Raw genomic sequence first — 16,403 nt, forward strand, 5'->3', positions numbered from 1 at the left:
TGGGTCCACTTATACACAGATTTTCTTCTGCCTCTGTCACCCCTGACACAGTAAGACTAACCACTCCTTTTCCTCAGCTTATTCAATGTGAAGAATAAGGATAAAGACCTTAATGATGATCTACTTTTATTTAATAGTAAATATATTTTCTCTTCCTTATGATTTTCTTAACATTCTCTTTTCTGTAGCTAACTGTGTTGTAAGAATATAATATGTGATACACTGTATGGTATAATATACTGCGTTTGTAGTATATTGTATAATATACTGTACTGTATATACTGTATTATAAGAATACAGTACATAATAGATATAACATCTAAAATATATACTAATCAACTACTTATGTTATCAGTAAGGCTTCCAATCAACAGTAGGCTATTAAGTTTCTGGGGAGTCAAAAGTTAAACACAGACTTTGACTGCACTGTGAGTCAGTGCCCCAACCTCTGCACTGTTCAAGGGTGAAATGTACTTATGACTTCTGTGTGCCAGTATTATGCATAGTGGTAGACAGAAGTAGAAACAGAATTAAGATGTGACTCTGAAAAAAAAAAATCAGGAAATAAACTATAACATAAAAATGTGAACAGGACACTATACTATATATCCACAGTACTACAGGAGCATAACAGTGAATCTGGGAGAAGAGATAACTGAATTGTATTCTCTTAATTTTTCATCAGCTGGACCAACTAGGGGAGAAGATAAAAAACACAAAAAGGCACAGAGAGTGATTAAAACAGATAAAACTAATAGCTTAATACTTCTGTTGGTGAATAAACACTACGAGGAGTGAAGTGTGTGAGGAGTGAAGGGGAAGAAGACGACGACAATAAAAAGATACAGAGAATAAACAAAGTACCGGATTCCAAATTCATAAAGAAGGGTCCCCAGATGGCAGAGTCAACTGGCTTCAGAAGTGATCTTTTCCTCACTAATCCAAGTATCTGTCTTCCAAAGCTGTGTGCTTGGTGGAAGAGAACTACCTTTGCAGTTAAGAACAACTTTTCCCCAGTCTGGGGGATATTCCCTGGAGCTGGCCATATTCCACTGAGATGCATATTTCTCCACATTTTAACATCTCTGAAATCTGAAACCATTTTGCAGTCTGTGGTTCAATTAGTATTTATTTCCTTTTTACTGGTACATAAGATAATAGTATATACAACATTTACTGGTATGTAAAATAACCATGCTACCTTGCTAGAATTTTTAAATTAAAAAAAAAGGCTCAATAAATGCTAGCTAAATAAATGATAAAAATGGGGAAAGGAATAGTGCAATTTCTGATAAAAATGGAGCCAGGAGAAAAATTTAATATGGCTCCTCAGGATTGAATATGAAATATTTATTTTATCATATATAAACCTAAACTTTTATTAACAAATAGTAATTTTGCTTAAAAAAGAAAAAATGGCTGGGCATGGTGGCTGACGCCTGTAATCTCAGCACTTTGGGAGGCTGAGGCGGGCAGATCATTTGAGGTCAGGAGTTCGAGACCAGCCTGATCAACATGGTGAAACCTTGTCTCTACCAAAAAGTACAGAAATTAGCCAGGTGTGGTGGCATGTGCCTGTAGTCCCAGCTTCTCAGGAGGCTGAAGCAGGAAAATAGCTTGAACCCAGGAGGCGGAGGTTGCAGTGAGCCGAGATTACACCACTGCACTCCAGCCTGGTCGACAGAGTGAGACCCTGTCTCAAAAAAAAAATAAAATAAAAATAAACATTGCCCGGCCCAGGTGCAATGGCTTAACCCTGTAATCTCAGCACTTTGGGAGGTGGAGGTGGGTAGATCACTTGAAGCCAGGAGTTTGAGACCAGCCTGGTCAACATGGTGAAACCCTGTCTCTACAAACATTAGTTGGGCATGGTGGCGCTTGCCTGTACTCCCAGCTACTCAGTTGGCTGAGGCACAGGAATCACTTGAACACTGGAGGCAGAGGCTGCAGTGAGTCAAGATCCTGCCACTGCACTCCAGCCCGGGTGACAGAGTGAGACTCTGTCTCAAAAAAAAAAAAAAATTGCCAAGTAAACAAACTTTAGAAACTACAGCCTAAACCAAAAATGAAAACCAACAAAATAAGCAAGACAATATTGTTATTATATAATTTTTCTGAACATATAGAATAAATTGAAGCAATCAATGTAATCTGCATTAATAAAACTAATAAATTTTACAACTTTCTTTTCACTGGGTAAAACTAATTCCTATACATTTTCATAGAATGTTCCTCCTTAGTTTTTTAAATGAGTTTTTACATAGAGAACATGTTACCTAATGAAAACTATATTAAGCCTGAGCTGAGTATGTGAGTTGTTTGTGTGGGATGAATACATATTCCCCGAAAGCCTATCTAAAATAGTATACTTGTCACTCTCTTGCCCCATACTATGCTTTACTTGTCTCCACAGCACTGATCACCACCCAACCTAGTATTCATTTATAGTCTATCTTCCCCTTAATTTAAGATCCAGTAGAGAAATTATGTATATCAATATTTTGTTTCCTTATGTGTCTTGTGCCTTGATTAGTGACTGGAATATTAGATAGCCATTAAATATCTGTTGTTTGAAGAACAAATAAAAGAATAAAATTTTAAGAGCATACTTCAGAAGATTACATTAAAACGTTACAGCGTTTTAACAACTCAAAAATTCACACGTAATTTTTTTTATGTACCACCCTGGTCATCATTCTAAGGGCTTGGTTACACATTATGTGCACTTTTATAACTGAAAACTGCATTAAGATAATAAACAAAAGCAAGTGCCACAACACCAAGGTGCTAGTCATTCAACTTTTTCTATTGCTAACTGAAGTTTTACTAAACTTTCCAACATCCATTATGGTATTATGGTTATTTTCCTTTCCTCTGCTCTCATAATCACATAAAAATGACTAGAAGAAATCTATTTCAACAAAACTCTCATTTCCCCTACACATACAAGTCATTTATAATTTTTTTTTTTTGCTCAGTTTTCTTAGATATTTCTTTTAAGTCCTAAGTTCTTCTACTGAAGATCTTCTAAGTCATTAATTCAGGCCCAACCCGTCAATTCATCAATTGAATGAATTCAGTTAAGCAATCATGGGGTTGTTTTTTGATACCAAAATGTCTTTTTGCATGTTCTTGAATCTCTTATTAGTTTTTCGTTTAACTTCTCAATTTGTCTCTTCTAGCAGCTGTATTTTCCTAGGCATGTGTTCTAATCATGTCAATTGACCTTCTTTCTAGAACTGTGCAACTCAAAGTACCAATCAGGGACATTATGAGGAGCTTGAGCCAGAATGTAAACCAGCCTGCTGTATCCTCTCTTAGACAAATCAGCAAAATTAAACAGTGAGCACAGTAATGTAGCTGATTTACATTCTGAGTCAAGCTCCTATCTCCTTGAGGACAAGCAACAAATAGTGTACAAATGAGCTAGTTGAGGGAATACGTTCTGGATTATCAGTCCTGAATGCTGTTGTCGAAGTGATGCAAGATAACTGTCAACCTCGAATTCTATAACTAGCTAAGTGATGTTTTAAGACTAAGCACTGAGACAGATTACTCCCGTCCTCACTGAAACAACACTGAAAGAGTAATATGAAAGAAAATGAACCCCAAAGGAAGCAGTGGGAATAATACAGTAAAGTTAAACTTGACTCTAACCTTATTTCAGAATCCACATCTCTGCTTAGGAACTTAGGTCTTGTATATTCAGATGAATAATAACGTCCTGCAAAAACTTGATCACCCTCAGCAGTAAAAGCTTCTCTACAATTTTTGGGTGGCTTTTGGGACTGCATTATTGCACGAGCTACAGAATTATTCTAAAAGAATAGAAAAAAATAAATTTTTTAAAACGATGTGAAAATTTTTCTGATGTACAGAATTTCAAAATGTTACTCGTCCTTATTATTTTAATATGATTCAAGTATTCTTTTTAAAACATTCAAATAATTTTATAAAGTTAAATGTAAGAATTTTAAAACTTTCAAGGTTAGAAGAATTAAAACTATTTAAAAAGTCTTAAAACGGTTTAGTAAACAAGGCTTCATGACAAACTGGTGTATATTTATTTTTAAATTTGAGTGTTGTTATCCATTTAAAAGTTAAAACTATTTTAAGTGCTTTTTAATGTGAAAATACAGACTTTAGACCAGTTCATACTAATTATTTTTTCTAAATGACTTTTACACCCTAGAAAAGATACGAATGAATAGCAAATTCCAATAAAAGATTACTATACTGAAAAATGTACGGAAAGTCTGGAAATATTTAAGCCCTGGAGGAAGTGAAAGAAGATTAGGTTAATTAAGGCCTAATCAACCTCTCTGGGGACAGACCTTTATAACAGGGCTTTATTAATTTTTTTTGTCAAGTATTATTCCAAAATATGAGAGAACACACAAATAATTACAATATGAACATATATATACACACACACACATTTGAGTTATCTAGACCCTTCTTAGCTTCTGTTAATGAGAAAAAAAGACTTTTGTCTTGATTACAGATTTGTTTCAAATAACAAGGCAATATAAATCACCTTGTCCCTTCTCAGCAAATTTATGCCAACAGAGGAAACAAAATATGGTGATCTAATCTAACAAGCACATAAAAATACCTACACAGATAAACAGTAAATATTGATTTATCTAACAGAGTACAAAGTTATACGAAAAAGAAGTCATATCAAGCAAAATACTTAATTTAAGTAGAATGATAATAATATATGTACCTGTAAGGGCAAATAAAGAATAAATTTGTCAGCTAAACAAGAATGAACAAAAAAAATTTTTTTTTTTTTTTGAGACGGAGTCTCGTTCTGTCGCCCAGGCTGGAGTGCAGTGGCCGGATCTCAGCTCACTGCAAGCTCCGCCTCCCGGGTTCACGCCATTCTCCTGCCTCAGCCTCCGGAGTAGCTGGGACTACAGGCGCCCGCCACCTCGCCCGGCTAATTTTTTGTATTTTTTAGTAGAGACGGGGTTTCATCATGTTAGCCAGGATGGTCTCGATCTCCTGACCTCGTGATCCGCCCGTCTCGGCCTCCCAAAGTGCTGGGATTACAGGCTTGAGCCACCGCGCCCGGCCTGAACAAAAAAATGTCATAACATCATGCACCAAAAGAATAATATGCGTTTGTGAAATGATTTTATAAAGAACAGCCAAAAGTTATAAAGTTCCATGGGGCAGAAAACATACAAATCAATCAGTTTCTATATTACCCTATCGATTTTCCTATCAGGTAAAAGTACAATAGTGAAACACATCAACAACTCTATGATAAAAGGAGAACTGGAATTTATAAAATCATCTTCAGTTTTAAAAATTTAACAATAACATAAAATACAGCAAAGATCTGGTGGTCTTACTTTGATTAGTAGCACTGTCTCTATGCCTCTCATGTCAATTAGGCTATTTGCCACGACCGCATTATCTATTTCTAAAGCTGTCAGAACTGTTGGAAACTCTGGATGATAAGCAGCTCTAGGAGACAAAAAGACAGAAGGATTAACTTAACAAATTTTAATTATAAATATATACATATGAAAACTGTGTATATATATACATACAATAGAGTATTTATATTTCCATATATATTTGTAACGGGGAGATTATAAATAACCAGACAGTATCAAATACCTGGTAACATTTGAAAACACAGGTTTTCAAATATATAGAGGTTTATTTATTTAGCATTTATATAATACTATGTGTTAGGCACTGTTCTAAGCATGTTACAAATATTAGCTCATTCAATCCTTATAACAATCACATAAGATAAATAGTATTATTCTCTCCACATTTTTTTCAGATGAGGATGCTTCAGAGAGTTGAGTATGTTCTCCATCATCATGAAGCTAGTTATGTAACTGGGCTAGGATTTAAACCAGGCAGCTCAGCTCTAGAGTCTAGCTTCTTAATCAATATGCCCTGCTGCCTACTATAATTAATAATTACAATTTCCTTAAATCTCATACAGTTATCATAAACATAAAAGTCAATTATTTAAAATTTATTATAAATAGCTAAACATTTTTTTCCCCGACATAAGAAAAGAAAAATTGAAGCAAAGTTTATTACCAACACAGAGGAAATATGAAAGAAAAGATATTCTTAGGAATTGTAATTTGGGCTCATGAAAGAGACAGTCTTTCAACTAAAATGTAAACATGTAAGCTATTAATAGCACTGAAAAATGAACACACTAAGAATAGGAGGTACAGGAGCAATGAATGGCTGAGGAGGAGATAGTGGTAGCATTCTTAGTGCTTTTCTAGTCCTAGAATTCCAAAACAAAGTATCTTTGCATGCATGTTTTATACCTACTCATCCATTAATTCAACACATATTTAGTGAGCACCTACTTTGTGCCAGGTGCTGTTCCAGAGGATAAAGGGAGCAGTATACAAAACAGACTACACCCTGTTCATGGAGCTTACATTTTTTTGAAGGAAGACAGAGAATAAAGAAAAAGAACGAAGGGAAAGGCATAACACACACACACAAAGACTAGAAAAAGCCTCACTAAGATAACACTGGGCAGATACCTGAGGAAATGAGAGAGTCACATAAGTAAACTTAGAAGACCATTCTGGACGAGGAAAGAACAATCATGAAGACCCTAAAAGGTGTGTCAGAGAAGCAAGGAGACAGACTGCCACAGCAGACAGATGAAGGAGGGAAGTGCTTCTAGAGACAGGATAAGAAAGATGGTGAGAGGACAGATCATCCAGGCCTAGAGGTCACAGTCAGGCCTGTGGTAAGGAAAACAGCGAAGTTTAGAGTCCTTTGAGCAGAGGCACAACATGACCTGACTTTACGTTGGCTGCTGTACTGAAACTGTGGTGCCAAGTAACCAGCAGCAGGGAGATCAGCCTGTGAATCCTCAAGGGAAACAAGATGATGGCGTGAGCCAGTGTAGTCACCACACAAGTGGTCAGATCTTGGATATATTTCTAAAGTACAGCCAGTAGGATGTGGGGTAGCAGAAAGGAGTCAAGAAGGACTCTGCAATAGGGAAATGAAGATGGAGAAGATTACTGAAAGTGCAGGTTTTGGGGTGGAAATCAGGAGTATGGCTTTCAGACATGTTAAGTTTGAAATGCTTATTGGGCATCTGAGTGGAAAATATATATTAAGTACATTATATCCTAGAGTTCAGAAGAAAAAGGCAACCTACAAACATAGTTTCACAGTCATCAATGTATGATCTGTAAAGTCATGAAATCAGATGAGTTCACCTAGGGAGAAGTGCAGGCCAAGAAGAGTTCTGGAGCACTGGTACAGTCAGTAGTGAGGAGAAAGCAGCAAAAGATACCAAAAACGAATGCCTAGAGAATTAGGAAAAGGAGAAGAGTGTGGCCCTTGGTGCCAGGTGAAAAAGTGTTCAGGAAGAATGAAAGGATCAAGGGCAAATACTGCCAGTAAGTAAAATCAGTGAATAGCAATGACTTTGAGTTAATTGAGTTAAGCAAAGTGAGGCTTGCTGATGCCTTGATGAGAGCTGTTTTGGTATGCGATGAAATTATAAAGTCTGGCTGGAGAAGGTTCAAGAAAGAAGGTAGAGAGAAATTAGAGACATAGACAACTCCTTTGAGTTTTTCCTGAAAAGGAAAGCAGAGAAAAGAGACAGTAGCAGCTAAATGGCTTTTTAGGACAGATTTCAGGTGGAAATAAAAACAAGGATAAGAAAGAATAGGGTGTGGATGCTCTAGAAATGTCACGTAGTCAATGAAACAAAGTAGAGAACAAGGAGATAAAGAAAGGGAGTAGGAGTCTAAGGGGGGAGGATGTGGTGGGCAGTTCTGACTCTCGTCAGCCTGTGGAGAGCACAGGTTTTGACACTAGGAAGGAGTCACCATTTTTGGGCAGCCACAGGCCATCATTACATGAAGTTGTTACTACCAGTTTGCTCTAAAGCACCAAGTCACAACTACCTCTTCCTTTTGCTATTAGTCCCTGGGATTTACTTCATACTGGCTTATATTACAATTAATAGTATGTTGAGGGAGGATACAAAATCAGTCTAGCAGAGCAAAAAGTAGAAAGGAACATTAGTAATGAGATGTTGGTGACAGGGGACAAGAAGAAGATAAGAGGACATAGGGTCACAAACAATGTTAAGCAGAAAGTCAAAACAAAACATACTGACAAAGGAAAAAGTGCATAGAAAATCTAGGCAAGTATAATAGGCCTCACTGGTAAGTGGAGTTACAGGACAAAATGATTTTTCCATCCTAATTATATTTAAATCATTTGATAAAAAGATGTGACTTCTAAAGTCAAGGAAAAGGAAAAACACCACTAAGTTAAAATATAGGAAAAAAACATGATTCAAATTTGGTGTATTTTTATTTTATTTTTTTTGAGGCAGGATCTCCCTCTGTCGCCTAGAGTGCAGTGGCACGATCACAGCCCACTACAGCCTTGACTTCCAGAGCTCCAGTGATCCTCCCACCTCAGGCTCCTGTGTAGCTGGGACCACAGGCACACAGCACCATGCTCAGTTTATTTTTGTATTTTGGGTAGAGACGGTGTTTCAGCACATTACTCAGGCTGGTCTTAAACGCCTGAGCTCAAATGATACACCCGATTCAGTCTCCCAAAGTGCTGGGATTACAGGTGTGAGCCACTGTGACTGGTCTAAATTTGGTGTATTTTTAATTTTCCAACTATAAGAAATATAAAGTGAGAAGATACAACAGACTATGAAGAGAGCTGTAGGGAGCACCAGAAGGAGATGAAGAAAAGCCCACATATAGGCTGAGAAATACCTAAAGAGTATGAGAACCAAGAAAATGGTGTCATAGTAACAAAAGGAATATGAAGTTTGAAGGAAGGTGTATTTGATAGTATCTAATGCTTGAGAGAAGGTAAATATCAACTGGATTCCGCAACAAGGAAACAATTGGAGAATGTAATTAACATTTAGGGACCTAGAGTGGTATGTCTATGAGTGAATGCAGTCTTCCCTAGGAGGGGTGTGTTTTTAAAAGGAGAAACACAAATCAGAGACCTACCATGTTTTAAACAGAGAGAAAATTTTAACGGGAAAGTTTAAGGCTCAGGAGAGCTGAAATAATTTTTTTAAATGGTTAATGAGTCAGGCAAGAAAGTATGTGACTCAAGGTACAAGCAGACTAGCCTCAGACAGAAAGAATCTCTCTTGAGATGGGGGCAAGATGTACAAACGCAGGCATAATAGCAGGAGGAGTAGTTTAGTAGCTTCTATGTCCTCTGAGAAGAAGAAACAAGACCATCTTTATAGGAAAAGTGAGCTAGGCACCTTCCTAGGTACCTCTGTTAAAGTTATCTAGCATAAGCCTAAATGATTGAAATGAGTCCTATGTATCTGATGCATTATAAACTCTAATAATATTTTACTATTTTTCACATTAAAATAATATAGCCAGTTTTTAAATTTAGCATTTGAACCATAATTCATACCGAAAAAGTTCTTCAAACACACAAAAAAATCACCCCTTCAAAATGTTTACAAGGCAGGTACAGTTAACAGAATGTTAGACGTACTCAAGACTCTTGTCAATATCCTGTGAACACCCAAGAGGATTACAATCTAGTTTCTTCCACTGTTTCAACAACTTGCGTTTTAGCTACCTGCTTCTGAAGCCAAAACACGGACTTTGTCATCCCCTAGACCTGTTCCATTCAACTTGAATTTTTCACTCTTACCACAACCTCCTCTCCTTCCAGACTTATCATGCCTTTAAGCATGTTCTCTAACTTTATTAAGGTGGGTCTAAACACTTTCTCCCAGTCCTCTCTTTCTTTAAACTAATTTGTCAACAATACACTCAACTGCTTCCCTTTTCCCTTTCTGTAACACCTATCCACTCTAAAACATTCTAATATTTACCTAACAGTACAGACTCTCCCTCCACTCATCTCTAAAGAAACATTATCAGTGAAAAATCCTGCAGCCACTAGACTTTTGTATCTTAACAGACTTTGAGTCAGCTTCCTCTCTCATTCTCCTTGGCAGCCAATCTAAACCCTTAAAGAAGGTACCTCCTACGAACTCCTGAGGCCCTTGTTCTCAGCACACAAACTCACCTACTTCCAAGAAAACTGGCATTATGACACACACATTGGATCCCTTGTCACATGTGTTTCATGGCTAAGTGACTAGAAGCACAGGCTGGGACACACAATGTGCCAGCAAGGCAGCATCAGGCACTCTTCTTCAGAGTCCTCGTGGCAGTTCACAGAGCAGGCCCTGCCAGAATGGCCAGGACTATTCTCTTTGGTCCCAAAATGACAGATCGGATTCAAGGAGGACATTCCTCACAATTGATGGCATCCTTCAGCTAGTCACTCCAGCCAGAAACCTAGAAGTCATCCTGATTTTTCCTTCTCTTGCATTCAATTAACAAACTTTATTTTGTCCAAATCTCTCTGCTAATCTGTTTCTTCCTATCAAAAATGCAAATGCTATTTTTTGCAGAATAACTCCCAATGTCATGCTTCCACACGTTTTACACACAGAATTCTATTTGCCTACAAGGCAATTAACTTTTTCTATCACTTGACAAACTCATCAGTTAAATACCTGATGATTTCTCATCTCCTCTCTGAATTCTTCCTTGTCTACCTATTAACATGAGTTAATTACACACACAAATTTACCAAATATGAGAGACACAGCATTAAGACTTAATTAAAAAGAAGGTTTATTTTAAAAAGTGGAGATGGGAGAGAAAAGAAATTTTAAAATGTAATCTGGGAATAGAGCTATATATACTTTTTTTTTTTTTTTTTGGATACAGGGTCTCATTTTTCACCCAAGCTGGAGTGCAGAGGCATAACCCCGGCTCACTGTACACTACAACCTCTGCCTCCTAGGCTCAAGCAATCCTCCCACCTCAGCCTTCTAAGTAGCTGGGACCACAGGCACACACCACCAAGCCTGGCTTTTTTTTTGTATTTTTGGTAGACAGGTCTCCCCAAGTTGCCCAGGCTCGTCTTGAACTTCTGAGCTAAAGCAATCTGCCCACCTTGGCCTATCAAAGTGCTGGGATTACAGGCATGAACCCGTGCCTGGCCTGCGTTCATTTTTAAAGTGTTAGCCAGCAGTTAGCAAAGAGGCCAGTTTGGGTACTGAGCTCCCTTGAAAAGACTTGTTAAGGTCATCAAAGAACACAATTACTGTCTTTATGGATTCTGTGGAACACCTTCAGAATTTAATTGTGTGTAACAAGCACCAATGTTCTTCCTTAGGCCCTCCCTCTTAATTTGGTCATATCATTTTCCTCACGGGTGTAATTTCTAAGCCATACTACATCTGTTTCCCTGTAATGTCTCCCACATATAAGAACTTCAATGGTAGGGAATATTTATCTATGTTTCTCTAACGCCTAGAACTAATACCTAGACAGAAATTAAAGTGGTTTGATGAAATTTTACAAATCAGGGGTAAAGATATGATTAACATTAAAAGTGTTCTAACTGTTTCCAGTCCTGCATATGATTAAGCAAAGCCAGAAACATATTCAATTACTAATGCCTTACCTGTGTCTTACATCATATATCTCATTCCGAAACTCAGAAACTATTATCTGTGGCCGTGAGGTCCCTGGTAAATAAAACCTTTTCATGAGTGCCTGAAGGACACTTTCATCAGCATGATTATGGCAACAATAGGCCTGCAGAAGCCCTTTTAAGCAAGATTCAATGGCCAAAGCAAGTTCCGGGTCCCGAAGATGAATGCAAGCTCCTAAAAGTGAGAGAAAATTATAGACGAGCTCATACTTATTTTGAAATATTAACATCACTCCTCTTTAATTATAGTTTATAAATGACATATTTTTATATAAAACAGTTTAAATGACATTACAGATCATTTAATCATAGTTTATAAATGATTTAACATACTTTTATATAAAGCAGTTTAAATAATATTTTAACTGAATGGGAAATCCCCTATACCCACAGGATACAATGGAGAGAAAATCCACCAAATCCTGTGAAAAAAATTGTCCCACTCTAATGTAAACCAACAGTGACTTTTCTATATTCAGTTTATACTATTCTAGTCTTTCAATGGGGTTCTAAAAATCAAGGGATTTTCAAATTCCTTAATGGGATGGAAAAAAAAAAAGCCTCGTCCATTGAAATGGACCCTGGTATAAAGGTACATATCATTTAAAGGAGACATTACTACAATATTTAAATGCAATACTTTACTAACAAAATATATTTATAAGCATTTTCATCTAATGATTTTCAGAATTAAAGATAACCTCCAAGAAAACGTGATTTAAAAAATTTTTTTAAGTACCATGTATATGTAAGAGTAAAGTAACCACAGATTTTACAGTTGGAAGAGAACTTAGAAATCATGCTGTCCAACCAAAACAGAAACTAAGAAAGAAAAGTCATTTTAAAAAGGTTACCAAAACTCAGGTAACTGCTCCTTCAACTATATCTTGATGTTGTTATTTTTGTTTCTGAATAATCAATTATATTAGTTCATTCACTTATTTATTCAGAAAAACAAGAACCAAATTATTCAACTCTGTAATTACTTTTCCTTTTCCAAAATTCTCTTCCTTCTGGATATTTTATGCTCTAAAAACATAAAACGAAAGCTACAGAGCTTAACATAATGTCATCATTTTATCTTTTTTAATGAAATCCCTTTATTTTGAAAACTTCATTCAATCATTCTGAAAATAAAAACTTATTTCTAAAGTTTATTATAACCTCACTAAATTAAGATAAATACCTAAAGGGCCTACAGGTTTATAGGTAAAAAGTCCTTGTCTATAAGCATCATCTATGGCTTCAAGAAGAGCTGGAACATTAGGGCCAAATCTTTTGAGTCGATCAGTTTTACTATCTTTCAATTCTTTCAGTTGCCTCTGATTGTAGCTCAGTGCATGCTTCACATCTGATTCTTCTCTCCTAAAAAACAAAAGCAGAAAAACAGGACAGATATGTGATAGTTTTACAGAAACATTTAACCTTTGCCCATAACACCTACATCCCAGTGAATGACCCACCTAGCTACCCTAAAAACCAAAAGCAGAATTATTTATTTGAAAATAATTGTGTTACCAGAGAAAAACAGGCTGGAGGCCTCAAAACTTGGCATAAAAAAAGTAATGCAACGATGATGGGCTAGGAATCCCAGAAATTGTTCAACTCTACAACTATAAGAAGTCTTGAAAAGTGATTTGAAAAGATCCAGCTGGCTCTAGGTGCACTGGCTATGAGTTAGCCCTGCTCTGCAAGGTATTTAACATAAAAATAAAATCTTTTTTAAAAGATCCCTTATTATGTAGAAGAAATAACCATATTTGCTCTCTTCATATAAGAACAAAGCTACATGATGTGAAAGTAATTGAAAAAAATCATTCTAAGGATGTTGCAACTTACTTAATTTTGCCATGTTCTTCTTTGTCCTTTTCTATGGCTTGCTGAAACTGTTCGATCTCTTGATTGACTGAATTTTCTTGATTTCGTAAGGCCTTTACTCTCTCTTTTAACCAAGATATTTTTTTTTGTCTTTCCAACCGTTCAGGTTCCAAAGATTGGTCAGTACTAACAGCAAATAACCCAAAGTGAAAAATGTTAAATGAACAGCTTAACATTTAAAGAACACAAGCCAATGTAATAAAATTCCATTAACAACAATACATAAAATATAATATTCCAATGCATCTACCTTACTTTATTACAAAATGAGAGTCATGAAAATTTCAAAGTAACTATCCTACCTTTTCTTCAGTTCTTCAATTCGTTTACAAAGCTGCTCATCATCTTTCTTTAATGCTTTATATTCATTTAAGGATCGGTTATATAAAACCTAACAAAAAAAATCAGACACACTTTGCTAAAATGAAACAAATATCCCATTCGAGTCTACTTTTGTCAAATCCTCAGAGACCGAATGTGTACAGGATTATATTTTTTAAATGAAGCACAAAATGGCCATTTGAAACCATTACATTTTTTAAAATCTCAAAGCATCACTAATTTCAACTCACGTACAAAATCTCCACTTTAAAAAATAGAAGGCTGGGTGCTGTGGCTCATGCCTGTAATCCCAGCACTTTGGGAGGCCGAGGCGGGTGGATCACGAGGTCAGGAGATCGAGACCATCCTAGCTAACACAGTGAAATCCCATCTCTACTAAAAATACAAAAAATTAACCAGGTGTGGTGGCACGCCCCTATAGTCCCAGCTACTCAGGAGGCTGAGGCAGGAGAATCGCTTAAACCCGGGAGGCGGAGGTTGAAGTGAGCCAAGACTGTGCCACTGCACTCCAGCCTGGGTGACAGGGTGAGACTCCGTCTCAAAAAAACAATAATAAAAAAATAGAAGAGGTTGGGTGCAGAGGCTCACACCTGTAATCCCAGCACTTTGGGAGGCTGAGGCAGGTAGATCACTTAAGGTCAGGAGTTCAAGACCAGCCTGGACAATGTGGCAAAATCCTGTCTCTACAAGAAATACAAAAAAATTTAGCCAGCCGTGGTGACAGATGTCTGTAGTCCCAGCTACTCAGGAGGCCGAGGTGGGAGGATAGCATGTGCCCAGGAGGTAGAAGCTGCAGTGAGCTGTGATGGCGCCACAGCACACCAGCCTGCGTGACAGAGCAAGACTGTTTCAAAAAAACAAAATATAATAAAAAAAAAAAAAGGACAATCTTTATATTTGCTGTGTGGCTTTTAACATTCCAGTTTAGAAAATTTCTCTCACCTCAGCTTCATTATAGGCCCTTTTCTTAGCAACGACATCTGCTTTCAATGCCATACATTCTGGTGCTCGTGCATTTGTCTCTTCACTAATCTTTTCTAGTTTGTCTTGAATATCCTTGTACTTTTGTTCTGCTTCATTAAGTCTGACCTTTAAGAAAATAACATTATTATATTTTTTCAATAGAGAGAATTTTTAAAAATTATCTATAGTTCATATACCAATAACAAATTTAACTTCACTCAAGACATTAGGCAAATAAACACAGTAACATAACATTATATAAAATACTATAATATAGGCCAGGCGCAGTGGCTCAAGCCTGTAATCCCAGCACTTTGGGAGGCCAAGACGGGCGGATCACGAGGTCAGGAGATCGAGACCATCCTGGCTAACACGGTGAAACCCCGTCTCTACTAAAAAAAAATACAAAAAAACTAGCCAGGCGAGGTGGCGGGAGCCTGTAGTCCCAGCTACTCGGGAGGCTGAGGCAGGAGAATGGCGTAAACCCGGGAGGCAGAGCTTGCAGTGAGCGGAGATCCGGCCACTGCACTCCAGTCCGTGCGACAGAGCGAGACTCCGTCTCAAAAAAAAAAAAAAAATACTATAATATAATTTGATCTTAACCCACAGTTAGTTATCCAACAAATGTGCTATCCTCTAGGGATACAAAGACATGATAACAAATGTCCTCAGATAACATAAAAGAGAGAGATATAATTTAGCAGAAAAACAGAACACAAACTGATGATACAGTCTGTATACAATAATGCTAAAGTAGGGTACACTTATTTTTAATTGTGGGAGCACAGAGAAACAAACCAGAGGTTGGCCAGAAAAAGTCAGGAATGCCTTCAAAAAGGAAGTAGTATTTTGAGCTGAGATTTTAAAAATTAATCTAAGTGTACCAGGAAATAAGTTGAGGAAGGGTGTTAGAGGCAGATCAAAGAGCATGTACAAAGGTATTCATATTTTAGAAATTAAATATTGTTAGAGCTTAAATTCATAGGATAATGGTAGGAGATGAGAAGAAGGGGTAGAAGGGCCTTGCATTTTACAATGAACAGCTTACAACTTAATCTTCTAGACAACAGGAAGACAGCCTAAGTCTGTCTCTTATCTCCTAAGTCTGCGTGTTAGATTACTCTGGAAGCACTTGGAACACACGGTAGACAGAAAAATCAAAGGAAAAGATTTCAGTAAGAAGTTAATATAATATTATGGATCAAAGACAATTAGGGACCAAAATGGGATGCTAACAATAGGGACTGATGAGAAGGAACAAATATGAGAACTATTTCAATCGGGGTTAGCAAACCTTTCTATAAGAGGCTAGATAGTGTACACTTCAGGCTTTGTGGGCCACATGGTCTCTCCTAAAACAATTCAACTCTGCCAATAAAACATGAAAGCACCCAAGGACAATGAGTAGAGGAACTGCTTTTTAATAAAAATGAAAGCTGGATCCAGGTTTTATACAAACTAAACATAATTGATATTATTTTTCAGTTCTAAATTAACAAAAGTTTAAAGTCTGCTTTAGACACTGTTTCTTCAGAAATCTTCCATTTAATAGTCATTCTACAAGCAATAATCAAGCACACACAATGTGAAAGGCTTTATGTAAGACAAGATGGAAAGGATACAAAGATAAAATAAGATAGTCCTTACCCTTCAGAAATTTGCCATTT

The 16,403-nt window shown here is 36.8% G+C and overlaps 1 protein-coding gene across 4 annotated transcripts in view; it reads right to left on the minus strand.

Annotated features, from left to right (window-relative positions):
• The window catches only part of SMC6 (structural maintenance of chromosomes 6), an 88,035-nt gene that overhangs the window by 39,009 nt on the left and 32,623 nt on the right, over positions 1-16,403 (minus strand). For all 4 annotated transcript variants that reach the window (XR_004054311.1, XM_010354839.2, XM_030921040.1 and 1 more), the window contains exons 11-17: positions 14,716-14,862; positions 13,734-13,822; positions 13,393-13,557; positions 12,740-12,918; positions 11,524-11,728; positions 5,364-5,478; positions 3,658-3,818 (exon numbers count right to left, since the gene is read on the minus strand). Coding sequence is in view for 3 of the 4 variants with exons in the window: in XM_010354839.2 (XP_010353141.1) it covers positions 3,658-3,818; positions 5,364-5,478; positions 11,524-11,728; positions 12,740-12,918; positions 13,393-13,557; positions 13,734-13,822; positions 14,716-14,862 (1,061 nt within the window). In the remaining variant the exon portion in view is untranslated. The remainder of the gene's footprint in view (positions 1-3,657; positions 3,819-5,363; positions 5,479-11,523; positions 11,729-12,739; positions 12,919-13,392; positions 13,558-13,733; positions 13,823-14,715; positions 14,863-16,403) is intronic.

The sequence above is a fragment of the Rhinopithecus roxellana genome, chromosome 17, assembly GCF_007565055.1.
Source record: "Rhinopithecus roxellana isolate Shanxi Qingling chromosome 17, ASM756505v1, whole genome shotgun sequence".
Lineage (NCBI taxonomy): Eukaryota > Metazoa > Chordata > Mammalia > Primates > Cercopithecidae > Rhinopithecus > Rhinopithecus roxellana.